The sequence below is a fragment of the Canis aureus genome, chromosome 7 (assembly GCF_053574225.1).
Source record: "Canis aureus isolate CA01 chromosome 7, VMU_Caureus_v.1.0, whole genome shotgun sequence".
Lineage (NCBI taxonomy): Eukaryota > Metazoa > Chordata > Mammalia > Carnivora > Canidae > Canis > Canis aureus.
Window position 1 is genome coordinate 62,813,280 of NC_135617.1, and position 18,385 is coordinate 62,831,664.

The 18,385-nt window shown below is 53.0% G+C and overlaps 2 protein-coding genes across 7 annotated transcripts; one reads left to right on the forward strand and one right to left on the reverse strand.

Annotated features, from left to right (window-relative positions):
- Nucleotides 1–330: 330 nt before the first annotated feature.
- TSPO2 (translocator protein 2) lies at nucleotides 331–3,053 on the reverse strand. Of its 2 annotated transcripts, none has more exons than XM_077902653.1 (4): nucleotides 2,991–3,053; nucleotides 1,664–1,772; nucleotides 1,047–1,188; nucleotides 331–790 (listed from the first exon to the last, which is right to left on the reverse strand). In XM_077902653.1, exons 2-4 carry the CDS (start codon nucleotides 1,750–1,752, stop codon nucleotides 587–589), a joined length of 435 nt encoding a protein of 144 aa, XP_077758779.1. In that variant the 5' UTR covers nucleotides 1,753–1,772; nucleotides 2,991–3,053; the 3' UTR covers nucleotides 331–586. The 2 variants fall into 2 exon arrangements, with proteins under 2 accessions (XP_077758779.1, XP_077758778.1); XM_077902652.1 differs by having other exon boundaries at nucleotides 501–790; nucleotides 1,580–1,772.
- A 1,751-nt stretch (nucleotides 3,054–4,804) lies between these two features.
- UNC5CL (unc-5 family C-terminal like) lies at nucleotides 4,805–17,087 on the forward strand. Of its 5 annotated transcripts, none has more exons than XM_077904124.1 (9): nucleotides 4,805–5,093; nucleotides 9,069–9,513; nucleotides 10,030–10,330; nucleotides 11,243–11,505; nucleotides 12,183–12,284; nucleotides 12,554–12,621; nucleotides 13,427–13,527; nucleotides 13,678–13,791; nucleotides 15,329–17,087. In XM_077904124.1, exons 2-9 carry the CDS (start codon nucleotides 9,129–9,131, stop codon nucleotides 15,543–15,545), a joined length of 1,551 nt encoding a protein of 516 aa, XP_077760250.1. In that variant the 5' UTR covers nucleotides 4,805–5,093; nucleotides 9,069–9,128; the 3' UTR covers nucleotides 15,546–17,087. The 5 variants fall into 5 exon arrangements, with proteins under 5 accessions (XP_077760250.1, XP_077760249.1, XP_077760251.1 ...); XM_077904123.1 differs by having other exon boundaries at nucleotides 4,805–5,088; XM_077904125.1 differs by having other exon boundaries at nucleotides 4,805–5,088; nucleotides 9,216–9,513.
- Nucleotides 17,088–18,385: the final 1,298 nt, after the last annotated feature.

Genomic DNA, 18,385 nt, shown 5'->3' on the forward strand with positions numbered 1-18,385 from the left:
CGATCCCAGAACCCCGGGATCATGACCTGAGCTGAAGGCAGCTGCTCAACCACTGAACCCCCCAGGTGCCCCTCTGTTTTGCTTTTATAGAATTCTTCAAAAAGACTTTGTGTTCCAGGTAACTGAAAATCTAAGTCCTGAATATCTCAGCTTTATTGAGAAGGTGTGGAGGGTGCATGATTGGAGCAGAGACCTTGTGCCCGCCAATCCCTTGATGCACAGGTTGGTGTTTTCAGGGACATGCACTCCCACATGCATGGACAGGTCTACACTACTCTGCAGCCATAGACATCATGTACACAGATATGCACTTCACATCATACCTTTAAAGTTAGTAAAGGGTTTTATTAATTTATATTAAGTATAAAATAAGTTTCCCCTTCCCTTTCCTGTTTCTGAAATCGAATGGAAATTGGCACCAGGGGACCTAGGACAGTGACCACATTGGGCCGAGTCATCTTCAGGGATTCATCAATCCCTGGTCCCCCCTCCCCCTTCCTCTCTCCCCCCAGTAGTCCCACGCCCCCACTGGCGTTCTCTTCTACCCCTACCTTGCCATCCTCCCTCCTCTCCTGTCCCTGGGGCCTCAGTCCCTCTTCTCTCCCATGGGCAGAGGCTGGTGGTGGTTCGGACAGAGGCTGTCCCTCCACAGGTGGTAGGCGATAGAAGCGGTCACGGTGAGCCAGGCCAGGTAAGGCAACAGGAGCACGGCAGCCAGCTTGTTGATGGGATGCCAGATCAGGGCTGTGCTTACCACCAGCCCGTAGAGCAGCAGCATGTGCAGCAGGGCCTGGGTGGGGGGAGGAGGGCAGACGAGCAGGATGGTCAGGCAGGCTGCCCTGAGAACTGTGCCCTCGGCCTCTCTGCAGAGCTCTGGCCCTGGTGAGCCAAGTGCCTGAGAGCTGGGCACCCGACCGGAGCTCGCAGAAGTCTGCCCACCCGTTACCTGCCTACACTCGAGTGGCCTCCTGCGCTATCTGCTCTGGGGGCCCGGGGGTCTCACCTCCTTCTACACTACTCCCGCTGCTGAACACTGCAGGCCTTACCAGACCATGGGCGTGGGCTGCAAAGAAGAAGATCAGGACAGCCCAGCTGACGGCGAGCTGCACAGCATAGAGGCCGAGAGGCAGGGCCAGGGGCCGCCCAAAGCCCCCTCCCAGGTCCTTCCATACCAGGTAGGAGGCATAGCTGTGGAGAGATGGTGGCAGGGCACTAAGAGGGAGGGTGTTTCACAGCAAATGAAGGAAGTCCTCTGGCATAAGGATGCTTGGTTACCAAAAGGAAGCCCTGTGTGCCAAAATGGGAACAAGAGTGTCTAGGCCTCACTTGAGTGCCGGCAGGGAGGAGATGGGCATGGTGAGGTGAAGGAAACAACAGAGAATCATGGAGAGGGAGAGGAACAAGGGAGAGGATTCCTCTACCCTTCTGGCTGGAATCCTAGGCAGGCACAGACGGGACCCCTCCAGAGAAGGCGAGATGGCATGCCATCCCTGAGGAGGCCAGAATGCAGCAGTAGTTCAGGTATGGGGGCCCCACCCTAGCAGGCACCGGGGCTGTGGTATGAGAAGTGGGTGCTCACCCCATGACAAAGTAGATGGTTATCCACCCTGCCAACAAGACTTTGTGAGGTGGGCACCAGGGCGGCTTCTTTGGAATGTCATACCAACGGATCATCCGATGACGAGTGAGCAGCGAGACCAGGATGGGCCCCAGGTGGGGAAGGGCCACAAAGATGGCACCTTGAGGCTGCATTCCCCTCACAGAGGCAAAATCTAGGAAGGCAAACAACACGCTAGTGGTGGGCCTCCCTCTTAGTCCTCTTCCTGTGTCTGCTTGACTGTCTCTACCTCCTACATGACACTATTTGCTGGCCTGAGCCCCTCATGAGAGGTCTAGTAATAGACACCATTCTCCTCACCTTGGGTCAGCTCCCATCCTGCTCTTAGGAGCCCATACTGCCTTGTCCTTTCTCTGGCTTCCACGGACTTCTTTTCTCCATACCACCCAGTTGGCCCTCAGAAGATACTGTCTAGTATTGATAACTTCTGAGTGAAAGGCTCCCTTCCCCCGGCATGTATCTGACTCCTAGAGTTCAGGTCCAGGTATGACCAATCTTTTCTGCCTCCCGTAGTCGGTGGCACTTGGTCAGTAACATAGCAGGCCCTTGATGGGGACGCTGCCTTATACTGTACTCAGCCAAGCTGATATAACCCCCCTAGAAGGACCGTGTGCAGAAAGACAAGAGCCAGAGATCTCCGGGGGTCTTTTCCAGTCAAGAATGGGGCAGCCCATCTGCTCCCAGGCTTATCTCGATACACCAGACTGGCAGACCCAAGAGGCCCACCCTGCCTGAGCTGCTGCCTGAATTCGAACTTAGCTGATTGACATGTGGTTCCTTTCTGTGAAGCCTTAGGTCTTGCCTGCCCCTCAGGGGCTGAGGAGGTCCCTCCTCCATATCTCTACCTCTGAAGGGACAGAACCACAAACATAAGTGCCCAGCTTTCTGGCGGTCTGACTTCTCAAGGAAGCAACTGCCTGGTCATTGATTAGAAAGCTGCCACACTCGTGTTGCTTTGGATGTTGCTGGCACGTGAGACAAGCACAGACCCTCCTCCAGCCAAGGCCCCTACCCCATATCATCCCTATTTGTGCATGATATTTCAGCCTCCTCTCCATGACTGCCAGGAATGCAAGGAAGACAGAGGCGGTAATTCTCAGTGTCCCGGAATGATTGCCTAGTTCAGCCTTCCCTGTCAAGGGCCCCTGTCCACATCCTGGAGGTTCTGGGGACAGGGCTGACTAGCCTGCCTGCCCGTGCATCTCTATATTTCTCTGGTCCTCACTGTCTATTTGTTCATCTTCTGCCTTCTTGTCTCTCTCTCTTTCTGTTTTTATGTCCAGTGTTGGAGGCTCCTCCCACCCCTGTCCTCTTTTCTCCTCTGTTCTACCCTTCTGGTACCTTCTTTTCCCCAGGCCTGCATTCCCCTTACCTCAGGCAGCACACCTCCCATGCAGAGTGCCCGATGATATCCGTTATGTGTGAGGCAGAGGAGGGTGGGGGACGAGAGAAGGGTGGGGTGAGGCTCCTATCTGGCCTGCCTTTGTCCAATGATAAGGGTGGTGGCTGGCACTAGCCAGGGAGTGCAGGTGCCCGTCTGCATGGCTCTGAAGGGTTCCTTTTGGGAGAGGTCTCCCTGGTTTGCTAGACCTGGCTTCTGGATGGGGGTGGGCCCCTTGATGGAACAGTTGTGGCTCTGGCCCTCTGAGACCCGGATCTCCTGGGCCAGCTCAGCCCCAGGCTACATGCCTATAGAAGCCTGTGGTGGTCACATCCAATGAACCGGTTTTGTGTCCCTGGGGTGGTGGAGACCCTCAGATTTCCCCAGGACCTTCCTGTAGCTGGGATTATTCCCAAGTGAAGCAAGCACCAGCAGCTTTGGAAATGAGTTCGTGATACATGGATGCAGCCTCTGGTTATAGCCTAGTTGGCATAGCCCTTCCAGGCTTAGAACTTGAGCTTGACAGATGTTCACAAACCCCTATAACTTCCTGACTCAGAGGAGAAAGCAGCCTCTTGTGTGACTCAGACTCCTATTAGTCTTGTCCAGCAAAGACTAACACCCGCCCTTTTTGTCTCTATTAAAGTTCTGAGCACCTCTCTCTTGCCCATCCTTTCCTCATGAGGTCCCCTTCGCAGCTGGGCTGCTCTCTACCGTTCCTTTGTTCCATCTCCCCACTCTGGGGACCCAGGCACCCCTGGGAAGTGTTTATCCCCTCCTCTGGCTTCTACCCAGGGGAAGGCAGCCGAGGGGAGGGGGTTGCAGCCAGGGACAAGAGGCTGGACAATCATTAACTGAGATGAAAGCGGTGGCAGTTACTTATTTTCTGTGAGATGATAACTGGGGGGCTGGGGAGTTCACCAAGGTCCTCCACCGTGGGAGGCCAGCCCGCGGAAACAACAGTTACCACTCGCTGGGCATCCATTTTGTGGCGAGCATTTTCCAGTCGTTAGCTCAGATAATGACAATGCTTTTCCCTCCTGTGGTAGATCGTACTGTCTGCATGTGTCAGACAAGGGAAAGGAGGCTCAGAGGGGTTGAGTAACTCACCTGAGAGTACACAGCCCCTAGGTGAGTCACCTGGGTTCAATGTCAGGAGCCTCTTTTCTTGGAGCCGGTCCATGCATTCATTCAACAAGTCTTTATTGAATACTTGCTATGGTCCAGGCTGTACCAGGAGCTAAGAGTACAACAGCAAACAGCCGGGGGGAAAAATCCATCTTTGCAGGGATCTTTCATTCCAGTGGCACTATCTTTCTGAGGCAGAATTTCTATGAAAGGACTCAGGCTGGCAAATAGCCCAAAGTCTGCTCTCCCCAAAGCACAGGGTTCCTGCCAACTCTGAGTGTGGGCAGGGAGCAGATAGGGGAACACCCTGATGGTGCCAGCACCCTGTGAGTTGTTAACCCTCTCAGTGCCTCCTCTCATCTCTGTGTGGGGGCAGAGAAAAGGGGTGCAGCTAGACATTGTCTAAGCTCCTAGATCAGCGGCATTGGTGTCAGCCGGGAGCTTCTTAGAGACTCAGAATCTCACGCCCAAGCTCAGACCCATGGGGTCAGAGCCCACCTTTTCACCTGACCCCTTCTATGGTTCCTGTGCACTCTGCAGTTTGAGAAGCTCCTGTTAGGGCTCCCTCCTTGCCACTGTTTGCTCTTTCTCTAGCCTCTGGCTGGGGCAGCCACCCACCAGCAGAGGGCACTCACTGCAGGGGAGGGGTTCACGTGTACCCAGGTTTTCTCTGTCCCCTCCCTTCCAGACCCAGACTGGTGAGTTCACGGACTTCTGGGATCCTCAGCTACTCCCCCGCCTTGGCTGGACTTTGCCAATAGACAGAGACAGACTCCCCCACCCCTCTGTAGGGCGCTGGGAGGCAGGTCATTGCCAGGAAGCTCTGGGCCACTCCTGCCCAGATTCCCCGCCCACCTTCACTTGTCTGCTGGCCTGGTGACCGGGTCTGGGTGACCTCTCTGTCTCTCAGAAGGAACTGCTGTTCCTGGATAAACCAGCAGCCTCTGGGAGTACCTCCACGGTAAGGTGAATACCCCCTAGGGCAGCTGGGGGTGGGGTGGGCATTGCAATGGAGCCACTTCAGGCTGAGGGGAGGAGCCAGGCCAGCTTACCCAGGCTGGAGGCGGAGATGGCAGAGGGCAAGTGCCCAGTGGGTGTGAGGACCCGGGAGACGGTGGTATGCACTATAAAAATGTAGCCTCTGCTGATGAATGCTGCCCATGCCATGTTTGGACTCATTCATCCTGGTATTTTGTATGTGTCTCAGTAAGGAGACCTAGCAGGGCCCGAGTAGGCATGGTAAGAAGCAGTGATGTGGGACGAGGGCTGACAGTTGCCTCAAAGGACATGAACAGAAGAACTTTGCAGCAGGAACCCAGATCTTTGTGGTAGAGGAGGCAACTCCTGATGGACAGGTGATGGTAGCATTCTAAAGGACCCTTGTCTTGGGGACCGGCTACCTAGATAATCTGCGGTCAGGGCAAGACAGACAGGAGCCATGGGTAGTAAAGAGGAAGGCATGGGTTTGGGAAGGTCTAGCTGGTTGCCTTGCTGTAGATTTGGCATCTTTCCTCCCCCTGGGGTTAGGGGGAGGATGGAGTGAGGGCCGAGCAGCTTGTAGAGGTATCAGCCTGGGAGGAAGGGGACCAAGCTAGGGGAGAGTTAATGAATGGGTTGCTCATGCGAGGCCCCTCGGGGCCTTGGGGAATAATATGCCAGCTGTTCAGGTTGGGAGGCTGGGCAGGGAGATTCTGCTGTGCCACCCAGTGGGGTGGAGGGGATTTGGACTCTGGTCTTTGGAGGCCCCAGAAAGGTTGTTGCTATAGAAATAGAGCAGAGTCCCTCCTGTCGTTCATACTAGCTAGCACGTCCCCTGCCATGGGTGCCTTTGTAGGCGGGGGTTGGGGGACGTCACATACTGTGGAACCCAAGATGTGCCTTTTGAGTCTTTCCATATTTTTATTTTTGTTTCTTTTTCTTCCTACTTCACTTCCTCTAGAAGTGGAAAGGAAGAGAGCCCTGGGCGGGGGATGGAGGGAGGGAGATAAGGAGAGAAAGGTAGTGTTTCTAGAACATGGTTGTCATTCCAGTTCATCCTTCCCTCAGCCTTCAGATGTAGCATAATAACCTCCCATATGTCCCACGGTGGGGAGAAAACTTGGCTTCCTTACCTGGGAAATGGAGATAAAAATAACACCTAGCTCACAAGGCTACTCGGAAGATCAAATGAGAGGGGCCCACAGAATGCTCCAACACAGTGGCATAGGGCAGAGCTCCATAAATGATAGTCAATATCATTGCAGTTATAATTCCAATTATCTTTTCATGTGGACGAACCAAAAGGAATGCCAGCCCCATGAAGGACGCCGGTTGCTCCAGTCACCTCTCCCACCAGATGTAGGGCAGCAGCAACTCACCCACTTCACTCGTGTGCCCTGCAAAGGGCTTGGCTGAAGCAGGCAGCTGCATTTTGCAGAGATGCGTTTTAAGGCAAAAGGATCAATGCCAAACCTTCCTTCCTGTCTACGTTTTCAATGGGGACACGGGGGTGGGGCGGTGAGGGAAGAGATCCCACGCCAGTCCTTAATCCTAAGGATACAGAGGAGTTTCTGCCCCTGTCTAGGAGAACCTAAGGAAAGGGGCTTGGGTTTCCTTGAGGAAGCATGGATCGAGCTGGAGGACTGAGGCGAGGCCTCAGCTCCCGGTCAGGGTATGAGCAAAGGGAGTAGGGAGGAATGAATGCCAGAAGCTTCTCTAGCACAGAGCCTAGGGGATTAGCCATGGGGACCCTGAGGGTTTTGAAAGAGGATATTACTACACAGAACTCGGCTACCGAGGGAATGCATCATATTCCCTCCGAAGCTTCCTGACAGCTGCCTAAGACATCATCCTTGTCAAGACTGAACTTGCGAGGTACACAGCTGGTGCTCGGAAAATGTTCACCTGAGTGGGAAAATCACGTGTGACAGCACAGTCAAGAGTCGGTAGGGTGGAATGGCAGCCGGTTAGAGTGTCAAGTGTTGGTGAGCCACTGGGAGGTGCTGTTGAGCAGGAGGGGGGCCAGGTGGGCAGGTGAGGCAGGTGGGGAGAACAGTGGGAGCAAAGGCCAGAGGCTGGAATTAGCTGGGTGTGAGGATCCCAGCCTGGCAGGGGTGTAGGGCGTTGGAAATTAATGTAGAATGAGGGCGGGAGACTCTGGAGGGCCTGAGAAAGGTCTGGCAACTGTCTGGAAGCTGCTGGAAGGGCCAGGTCCCAATTGGAGGGCCCCGCTGGTAACCAGGTGAGCAAGCAGCCAGTGCCTGCTTTGCCCTGCCTCCTTCCAGCCTCCCTGGAGGCTCTCACCTTTCGTTTTCTTTCTCTTTTTGCTTCCTTCTGTAACTTTGTTACTCCTGTTCTATTTCACATGTCCCTGTGTGCTGCCTTCTGACCTTTCTGGCAGTAGATGGGGCATAAATAAAGAAACATATCTGGGCAGTGCTCTATCATCTACAAGTGCTTTTCCCATGATGGCATGCCATCCTCACAATCACTCCGAGCAGTAATTATTTTTTAACTTTTGATAGCTTTTCAAAAGAATGACGAAGTTAATATAAAATACACGCCTGGGGTGAAAACATTCAAAGACAGAAAAAAGGGTTTAAGAAAATTAAAAGTCCTAGTTCATACCTCTCAGTTTTCTGCTGTTTCAGTAGTGACTGGTGGGAATAGTTTGGAGCGTGGCCTCTCAGACCTGCCTTGCCCCAGACAGGAATGACTAGACTAGCATGTGTGGCTGCTGAGCAGGTCCCAACTACCACGTGCTGTGAGTGTAAAACATGCATGGATTTCAAAGACTTAGTATGAAAATGGAATGTGAAATGTCTCAGCAATTTTATATTGATTTCCTCTCAAAGCGATATTTTGAATATATTGGGTTATATACATAATATATATATATATATTTAAAGATTTTATTTATATATTCATGAGAGGCACAGAGAGAGGCAGAGACATAGGCAGAGGGAGAAGCAGGCTTTCCACAGGGAGCCCAATCCCAGGACCCCGGGATCATGACCTGAGCCAAAGCTCAACCACTGAGCCACCCAGGTGCCCTCATAAAATATATTATTAAATCATAAAATATATTATTAAAATCATTAATTAAATAATTATTTATAGTAATACAGAAATATCTGTTATATATTATATATTTATATATAAATCATATTACATTATAATTAATACCTTTTTAAACGATTAATTATATATGTTTAAAGATTTTATTACTTATTTTAGAGAAAGAGAGAGAGGGAGAGCAGGGGAAGGAGCAGAGGGGAAGGCAGAGAATCCCAAGCAGATATTCCACTGAGCGCAGAGCTCAGCCCGGGGCTGGATCTCAAGACTCAGGAGATCATGACCTAAGCCGATCATGTCAAGTGATCATGACATCACTAGCTGATGCTTAACTGACCGAGCCACCCCGGTGTCCCGGGCTTCCATTATAGTGCATAGTGTTGCTCCATTTACTGCATAGTGTTGCTCCAGACCTTTCTCTGTGATTGACATATATACACACATAAATATGTATCTATACTTGTATAAGTTCTGAATTTCCGTTAATGAGATCAGAGGATGTCTAGTTCTCTGTAACTCGCTTTTCCACTTAAAGATTTCTCTATGAAGATCAAGATGGGTATTTTGACAGATGCAGACACTGAGGCACAGTACACAATATGACAAACTCACTCAGCCAGTGACCAAGGCAGCACTTGAATTTGCATCCTCTAACCTCAAAACCAAGCTCTTTCTGCCCACAGGGAGTTTAATGTGAGGTGCTAGGCCATGGGGAGCCATGGTAGTTCTTGAGGAAGACAAAGGTAGGTGAAGTTTCATTAAAGGTATTAATTGAGGATGCACTGGAATGAGGACAATTGGCTCCCTCATTGCAGCCAGTTGGAAGCCAAGTCCTGGCTTCTGTGACACTGAAAAGGCTTACCTGGCATTGTCTCTTCCCTCCTCAAGATCCTTGGCCTTGGCTGGCACAGGGGTGCAGGGGAGTTGGCAGCACGAGTGTCCAGGCGGATGTGCTCCCATGAGAGTTCCATCCAACCCGCCCAGTTCCTCCTGGTGGTGGGGGTCCCGGTGGCGAGCGCCTTCCTTCTGCTCCAGTGTCTTCGATGGCACTGTCCTCGCCGGCTGCTGGGGGCCTGCTGGAAGCCGGATAGCCAGGAGGAGCCAGTGGCCCACCCCACTCCCCTGCCAGAAGACGAGCCCTCACGAGGGTGCCCGCCGGCCACACTGCCGGAGATGGCCGCCTTCTACCAGGAGCTACACACACCCACTCAAGGCCAGACCGTCATCCGGCAGCTGATGCACAAGCTGTTGGTGTTCTCGGCTCGAGAGGTGGATCACCGTGGCGGCTGCCTGATGCTCCAGGATATGGGCATCTCTCTGCTCATCCCACCAGGTAAGGGCACCTTCTCCCTCCTCAGCGTTTAGTTGTTCACTGTGTGTTGGACAAGGGCATCGCACCTCAGGGAGCATCGTTCATAGACATCTCCATAATTTTGAAAATTGTTTATATTTTTAGTATGACTTTATTGACTCTAAAGATGGATGGATTACATATTTTTATGACAACTCCCTGACAGGTGGAAGTAAAATGCCTGGTAGTAATAAACAGTGTGTTATGACAATTCTCAATACAGGAAAGTGTCTGAAGCAACAGCACCTCTTATAGATTCCCACTAATCCCATATGGGATGGGAACAGCCCCGGAAAAAAAAAGTAGGGTGACTTGCTCAGGATTACACCACAAGCCAGCCTACAGTCTTTCTCTCCTTCCACACCACCTCCCTGTGTGCCGTGTTAGGCACCCTCTCTCCTGGGCTCCTGTCCCACCTCCACCCCCATGTCCTCCGGCCCCTTCTGGGGTAGGGGTGCACCTGCCTGCCAGGCCCATCACCGCTCTTGTTCTCCCCAGGTGCTGTGGCTGTGGGCCGCCAGGAGCGGGTATCACTGATCCTGGTGTGGGACCTGTTGGACGCCCCATCACTGTCCCGAGCGCAGGGGCTGGTGAGCCCTGTGGTGGCCTGTGGCCCCCATGGGGCCTCCTTCCTGAAACCCTGCACCCTCACATTCAAGCACTGTGCCCAGGAGCCCAGCCATGCCCGGACCTACAGCAGCAACACCACACTGCTCGATGCCAAGGTCTGGAGGCCCCTGGGGCGGCCTGGGGCGCACACCTCCCGGGATGAGTGTCGCATCCACCTCTCCCACTTCAGGTAGGCCCATGGACCCGGGCTTGCTGCCCATTTTCTCAGTCTGCCTCATCTTCGCCTTTCTGTATGGAACTGCCCCTTGATCTGTTCCAGATGGCTTGCAAATCCCTTCTCTCCCCGAGTCCCCTTCCTGGTCCCACTGGCCTAGTGTGTAGAGCAGTTTGTCTCACTCCAACCCTGTCCAAGACTATGCACCCTGCTGTAGTCTCTCTACTGGTCTATGACTACCACCCCAGCCCTCTTTCTGGAAGAATCTGTCCTATCCCCACCTTTGTCTTTCTAAAATTATCTGTCTCAGGTGCCTGGGTGGCTCAGTCAATTAAGTGTCTGCCTTCGGCTCAGGTCATGGTCCCCGGTCCTAGGATTGAGCCCCACATTAGGCTTAGTGGGAGCCTGCTTCTACCACTCCCTCTGTTCCTCCCCTCTGCTTGTGGTCTCCCTCTCCCTCAAATAAATAAATAAAATCTTTAAAAAAAAATTGTCAGTCTCTATTGTCCCTGACTGTCCCTGGACTGTCTAGGGCAGCCTATCCCCTCTAGTTCTCCAAGAGCCCCCTCCCATCTCATGCCTGTCCTTAGCTCTGTCTTTCTAGGATCTTAGGCCCTTCTGCCTCTCCTTCCCACTGAGCAGAGCAGGGCCAGCCATGTTTGGGACCCCTCTGAAGCGTAGTGGCCCTGAGCCCACCTTCCCTGTCTCCCATGCTGGAGGGTGCGTGCTGGCTCTTCTCCCCATGTGATGGTCACTGTGACGTGACTCACTCTTCGTCCCCCTACTTGCCTGACTCCCTGCCGGACTGTACATGCCCTGGACCACTCTACTCTCCCCGGCTCCTAGAGCAGTAGGAGCCAAGTGGCAGATACACTGGGGTCCCAGGGTCCCCTGTATCAGTTCCTGTCACCGTCTCTCTCTCTGCAGCCTCTATACCTGTGTCCTGGAGGCACCCAGGGGCCGGGAGGCCCGCAAGTGGCTGCAGCTGGCGGTGTTCTGCTCGCCGCTGGCGCCGGGGCAGTCCCACTTGCAGCTGCGCATCTACTTTCTCAACAACACACCGTGCGCCCTGCAGTGGGCCATGGCCAATGAGCAGCCCCACGGTGGGCGTCTGCGCGGGCCCTGCCAACTCTTTGACTTCACAGGGGCCCGAGGGGACCAGTGCCTGAAGCTCACGTACATCTCTGAGGGTGAGGGAGGTGGGCCGGGGTGGGGGGGCAGGGCAGCAAGGAGCCCTAGGAGAGGGAGGGGCCTGGGCCACCCCCTGCTGAGAAATCTGGGAACCTCAGGTTTTTTCTGGAGGCTCCTGGGCAGGCAACAGCTTCAAGGGGACCTCTGGCTTCTGCTGCTGCCTGCAGGAGCCCCAGGCTCTGCTCATTCCTGTCCTCTGTGGCCCATTTAGCCCTGGGCCCCTCTGTGGGGGGACAGGTGGATGTATGGTGGGGTGAGGGGAGGGGAGGATTTTATTGTCCCACCTGGCTGGGGCTGGTGTCCCAGGAGGAGTCCCAGTCTTCTCTGCCCTCCTTTCTCTGTGGCATGGGGTGCTGCACTTGCTTATGGAGCCTAGGACGTCCGTGTGGTTCGTGGACGGGGCACAGCTGCATGGCTGCTCCTGGAGGGAGTGGAAGGGAGGCGGAAGGTCTGTGTGCTGTGTGTGTGGAGGAGGTGTGTGGTGGTAGGAGAAGGCTGTTCACAGGGTCTCTATCCGCGCCCTGAGGACTCTCATCCACTTTAGACACCCTCCCACTTTCACTCCCGCCTCATCCCTCCCCACGGCACCGTGCGTGACACCTGCCGCAGAGAAGCCCTCCTCAAACACTTGTGGAAGACCCCGCTTCTGAGGCCCTCTGCTCTGCCTCCTCCCCAGGTTGGGAGAACGTGGACGAGAGCAGCTGCCAGCTGGTTCCCCATCTCCACATCTGGCACGGAAAGTGCCCCTTCCGTTCCTTCTGCTTCAGGAGAAACGCAGGTAGTCCAGGAGACCCAGCCCACCTCCTGCCCTGTCCCCTCTCCACAACCCCTACTCCTCTTCTCTCCTGCTCTCCCCTCCCCTCCCCTCTGCAGCTCCTTATCTAGTCAGGCATGCATGCACACCTTCTCTAAAAGATCAGCCACAACTGATCTTTGTAGAGAGAAAGAGGGAACGTCCTGCCCAACGTCTTCAGATTTCAAAAGCCTGCCTGTGGGGTTCCCCTGACTTCTCCCTCTCTTATCTGCCATGTCCTCTCCTCTTTGTAGCCAGTGAAAGCGTTAACTGCTCAGCACTTGCCAGTGAGATCATCGTCACCATGCACACCTTCCAGGATGTGAGCTGGAGCTGAGGGGCAAAGGAAGGGCAGGGCCTGGGAGAGCCCTGGGCAAAGGGGGTGAGGGGTCTGGTGCCCGGTAAGCATGGCCCTGATCACATAATCAAGCAGGTGGATGGCATTCTTCCAGACCACCTGGCCTCCAACTTACCCTTCATCCCTGACTCTCTTTGTCCATAAATGAATCCAGTAGGAGGGTAAAAGAGTCAAACCCCAGATTCTTAGCTTAGAGGAACATGGACATCAAAGAAAAGCGGGTTCTTCCTAGGCTGACTGTCTGTCTCTAAGAGATGATGTTCTGTCTCAGTGTGGAGGGTGACCAGGGAGGGGGGCTTGAGTAGATGGGATGGGGGTTAAAAAACCCACCCTCCCAAGGGGAAAGAGTTGAGGGGTTGAGGGTCTTTGGGGAACCGTGGAGGCGTCTTAGTGGAGAATAAGCCAGTACCTCTCAGGTTGTCACCTGCAAGGAGGGACCATAGGATGGAGGGAAGGAGACACATGTGCCTGAGTTCAATTCCCTATGTTTGGCTGACTTTTCCCTGCCCCATGACCTCACTCAGACTTTTGGTGTCTTAGGGTGCACCTGTTTAGTCTTCATGTCTCAACTCCCACAGAACTCAGTAGGCAGACATAAAGCTGGAAGTTCTGGGGTCAGGGAAGCAGAGCGGAAGGGATCCTGGGTGGGGTAGGGCCGTATCTCCTGATAGAGTAGCTCTGGGTGACAGGCTGAAGGATATGAGGAATGGTTCTTCTCAGGGGATGTCTCATGATCCCTAAGTGTATTTCTGACCCTCTCCTGGCTCAGGGCTTGGAGACCAAGTACATGGAAATCCTCAGATTCCAGGCATCAGAGGAAGAATCCTGGGCGGTGCCTCCCCCTGTCTCTCAACCACCCCCATGCAACAGGTGAGGTGGGGTTGCTTGGGTTGCTGGCTGAGGGATGTTTGTGATTCCTCCCCTGTGCCCTGCAGGGCGCATACACCATTCATGGTGCCTGTTGAACAGACTGGGTTTCTCTGATCCTCCCTTCTGAGAACTCCACCTCCCTGGCCCCAGGCTGCCTCCAGAGCTCTTTGAACAGCTGCAGATGTTGTTGGAACCAAACAGCATCACAGGCAATGACTGGCGTCGGCTGGCCTCCCACCTGGGGCTCTGTGGCATGAAAATCCGGTAAGAAGGGCGAAGTCTGTGGATGGGACGGCGGGGTGGGGGTACTGGCGTGAGGGTGGGGGTTCCTGGGACACCTTGAGGACTATAGCACAAACAAGGAGTCAACTTAAAAGTTAGGGAATGGCTATGCCCCACCCTGTTCCCCATAATAGAGCAGCTCCTTTTATTTATTACTATATTCTCACTACCTACAATGATGCCTGGCTCATGAGTAGGTACTCAATAAATACTTAAAAATGAATCAATTAAAATGTAAGTCAGTGGGTACATATTGAGTGCTTAACACGCTGTGCCCTGAGGGGTAGAAGGCAGACTATAAGATAATGTGGATAAAGCATGTAGTTGAGTGCCTGGCATATGTTCATTCAATAAATGTTAATAATAATGCGGGCAATGCAACCATGGTCTCTGTCAACAGCAATCAGTAGGAGAACAATTCTGAGCTAAGCTCCAGAACACAGACTGTGAGTGCAGTAGTCAGGAAGGACTTCACCCAGGTGATGGGGCTGGAACTGGACCCAGCTGAAAGCAGAGCAGATTTAAAAATCATCTACATATTAAACATTTATCAAGTACTCACTATATTCTGGAAAACTATGCTAAACATTGGAATACAAGATGAATGAGACCTGGCTCCAGCATCCGGGAACTCATACTATAGTAAGGGATACAGAGAGCTTAAGATAAAGGCAGAGCCCTTTATGCTTTATTGTATAATAAGGCATATTATACATGTATATATACAATAAGGCATGTATAGCAATGTTGTATAGCAAGTTGAAAACAGAGACACAAAACAGCTAAAGCAAGAATAATAAAGAAGGTGGGGTAGCTATGAGCAGAAGTCTGAACTGGGGGTTGCAGGATGGTCTCTTCCACCTACAGGTGGGAATTAGAAAGGGCGTTAGGGAGGAGGTGGTAGGGAAGTAGGGAGAAGCCACTCTGTTGGGAGGGAGTAGCACAGCTAGTTGTGGGTGTGGTGTGTGCAAGGTGGGAAAGGAAAAGGCCTACAGCTGGAAGGTTCAGGATGAGAGCTAGGAGCAAAGAGCAGAAAAACAAAAACAAAAACAAAAAAACAACCCAGCACCATCAAGTTGTGGATGAGCCTAGCACCCGGAGTACAGGCTTGGTTAGTACTGGAAAGAGACTCTGGAAGGTTTTTGAGCAGAGGAGGGTTCTGGGGAAGCCATGGTTTAGAACACCTGCTTCCTCACCAGTGGGCAGGATGTGGTGGCCTGGGGGAGAGGGAGGAGGAGGGGACAGTGTGTTTGGGGTGGGGGACCCGGAGAAAGCAATTCCAGACGGTCAGAGCTGGAAGCACCCTTAGAGGCCCTCTAGTCCGAGCCCTGGGTGAAAAGGAGGAACCCCGGGTCTAGAGAGAAGTAGCCGCTGAGCCAGGACAACCTCGGGTCTCAAGGTTCGGGGCCCTCCCCACTACTCCAGCCCCCTGGAGAGCAGGTGGGAGCCGGAGGCGGGCCGGAGCCGGGGAGGGGGTGGATCTGGCCCCAGAGCACCCACCACCCCGCATCCCGGCCAGGTTCCTGTCCTGCCAACGCAGCCCCGCCGCAGCCATCCTGGAGCTGTTTGAGGAGCAGAACGGCAGCTTGCAGGAGCTGCACTACCTCATGACGGTCATGGAGCGGCTGGACTGCGCCTCGGCCATCCAGAACTACCTGAGCCTGAGCGGCAGCCCAGCGCCGCTCCGCGGGGGCGCGCACGAGAATCCGGGCCTGGAGCTGGACGAGAAGCTCTGAGCGGCCCCGGGGGTGGGCTGGGGTGGGGATGCTGTCCGCAGCGCTCAGGGCATGGGGCGGGCACAAGGCAAACGCAGCAGGCGCCCTGGCCGCGCCCCCCATCTCATCGGAACCCTCGGCGGTGCCTGGGGCCACCGTGAGGCCAGAGGCCAGAGGCCGTTGGCAGCCTCCCCGGGTGCGGGTGCGTGGGGACCGCGCTGGCCATCCGCTTGGTCCTGCCAACAGGTGCCATCCTGGGCGGCAGGGGGCGCAGGAGCCCAGGAGATGGCCCGGCGGGCCAGGCTCCAAGAAGCTCTTTCCAGACCAGCGGACTGTGCCCTGTTGGCACTCCTTGGGGATTGGCCGGGGCACAGGGATTCACAGAGCGCTTTGTGATACCCAACATCAGACTGGGTATCCCAGGGAATCCTGGCGGAGATGGGGCGTGGAGCTTGACAAACTCACAGTTCTCAGTGTGAGAGTCAAGATGCCCTCGTGGGCCGAGGGCCAACTCCAGAACAGCAGTGCCCTGTGGTTAGGCCATGTGGGCTTGGGATGAACAGATGTGTTTTAGGAGCCGAGAGGGAGGCAGCCAGTGTGGGCTGGAGCAGTGGGAAGGCTTCATGGAGGATGTTGGAGAGAGGGTACCAACATGTAGAGTGGCTCAACCATCTTTGGGGGGGAGGAGGGCGAGGACAAGGGGATGGTGTCTGGACTTCCAGTGGTTGCCGTGAGTGAGCATGGGTACTGAGGCCTTAAGGAGCCCAGCCTGGTGGGTGTGAGGGAGGGCCAGAGTTCAAGGTCAGTCAGCCGTGCCTGGCTGTTCACCTGTCTCCCTTGTCTTCTTTGTCTCTCTGTCTTCCCATCCTTGTCTTGGCGCCCTCTCTCTCTGCCATTATCTCTGTAATAAAACATCAAAACGGAAAAGAAATTTCAAGATTAACATTCGTGGCCAACCTTTTTACCTCTTTATCTGGAACTGTGTGAGTTTTTGGTTTCTCTGACTTTGTTTTGCTGCCACCATTTCCTGTAGCCTCTGGATCCCTGAATCTGTCTGTCTGTTGCTCTGACTTAGCACCTCTCTCTCTCTACAGAGTCACCATGCCTGCCTTTAAGGGTTTCCTTCACTCTTTGAAACCCTCCCTCAGTCCCCTCAGGCAATGTCAGGCAATGTCTCTAAACCAATGTTATGTATCAAAGGCAGTGAAAGGAAGGGGAAGGAGTAGGTGGGATTTTACCCCATGAATCAAGATCCAGTCAAGGGTCAGGAAATAAACGATGGGGATGAAAGAACATGCTATTCAGTCAAGAAATATTTATTCAGCGCCTACTATGTGTTAGACTCTGTACAGAAAAGAGATCAGTGGGCTGGGTGGAGCCTGGAAAGAGAATAAAGGATTTGACTGAGTTCTAGCAGTGCTTTTGTTTGCAAACAGGTGTTGATTTTTTTTAAGGGCAGGCGAGCAATCTCTCTGGCAACACTAACAATTTGCTTTTGTATTAAAAGATATTAAAGCTTTTTTTCAGTGATAAACAATATTGTATAATAAAATATGAAAATTACCTTTCTTTGTTACTCACCGTATTTTGCTCAGATTGATAAATTTGGATGTGAGTATGAATGGTTTTGTTTGGTCAAATTATGGGGGCAGGTTGGAGGGAAGCATTTTGTAGATTGTGCTTCCAGGATGAAAATTGTCTGGGAAATTAGGAAGGCTCACTTCCCTTTCTGTTAGAAGTGAGCCCTCAGGATGAGGCCCTTCCCCCTCCTCCCTCTTTCATTGTGTACCACCCTCCTGGTTGGTCTCTTGGCCTTCCGCACTTCCTTGGCTCAGGATTGGGCTGCTAAGAGCATCTTTCTCTCCTGGGCTCCCAGTTTCTTCCTTGCTCTTCACACCAGCTCAAGGCATCTTTATTTTGTGCTCCTCTCTCTCTCCTGGAACAAGTCCTTTTAAGAGTTTCAGGTCTTCTGGAATTGTGCATAGAAATCACAGGGTTTTCCTTGCTGGGACAGAATGCCTTCTGGCCCCTGCTCTAGTTCCTCAGAATGGGCTAGTAGTGCCTAGAAAGAGATGCTTGGAAGTCTTGGGGTAAGTGTCAGGCTGCCCCGTCCCTGGAGGAAGGATCCTTCCTTTCTTCAATCAGACTTGCTTGGCATGTATCTGCAGCTCCCAAAGCCAAGAGCTGGTGTGTTCCAGGGGGCATTAGGAGACTTAGTGCTCAGCCTGGGCTCTAGCGCTAATTGGTATAGCTCTAACCTCTGTGGCTTCAGACTCCTCATCCTTGAATGAAGCAGCCATGTTTGAGGCTCTCTGAGGACCTTCTTTTGATTCCATGGGCTTGAGCAGAGATATCACACTGGTGACCCCGGGGACATCCACTTCAGAAATTTTTCTTCGTGTATTGCTTTTGAATAGAGCCATTGGTCAGTGCTTGTGGCCTACCTCTGGCCCTTTTTCTGGTAGGCCACCTGCCTGCCTCCTAAAATACCAAACTCGTGACTTCTGCTCTTACACATGTTGTAGGCCCCTGCCTAAACTTCCTTCCGTTGCGTTTAGAGCTGGCAGGGGAATAAGCAGGAGGTTGGCCTAGGTCTGTAGGGTTAGGGGCTCTAGGGTTCAAAGGTAACCTCTGTCTTCAGCACCCCAACTGCCTGCTGAGTGATGCTATCACTAATGTATGGATTCATGGTATCCAACAGAAATGTAGTGAAAGCCATATATTTGATTCTGTGTTTTCTAATAATCACACACACACACAAATGTAAAAAGGAACAGGTAAAGTCAGTCAATATATTTTGTTTAAACTAATATGTCCAGAGAATTATAATTTCCACATGTAATCAATATTAAGAATATTAA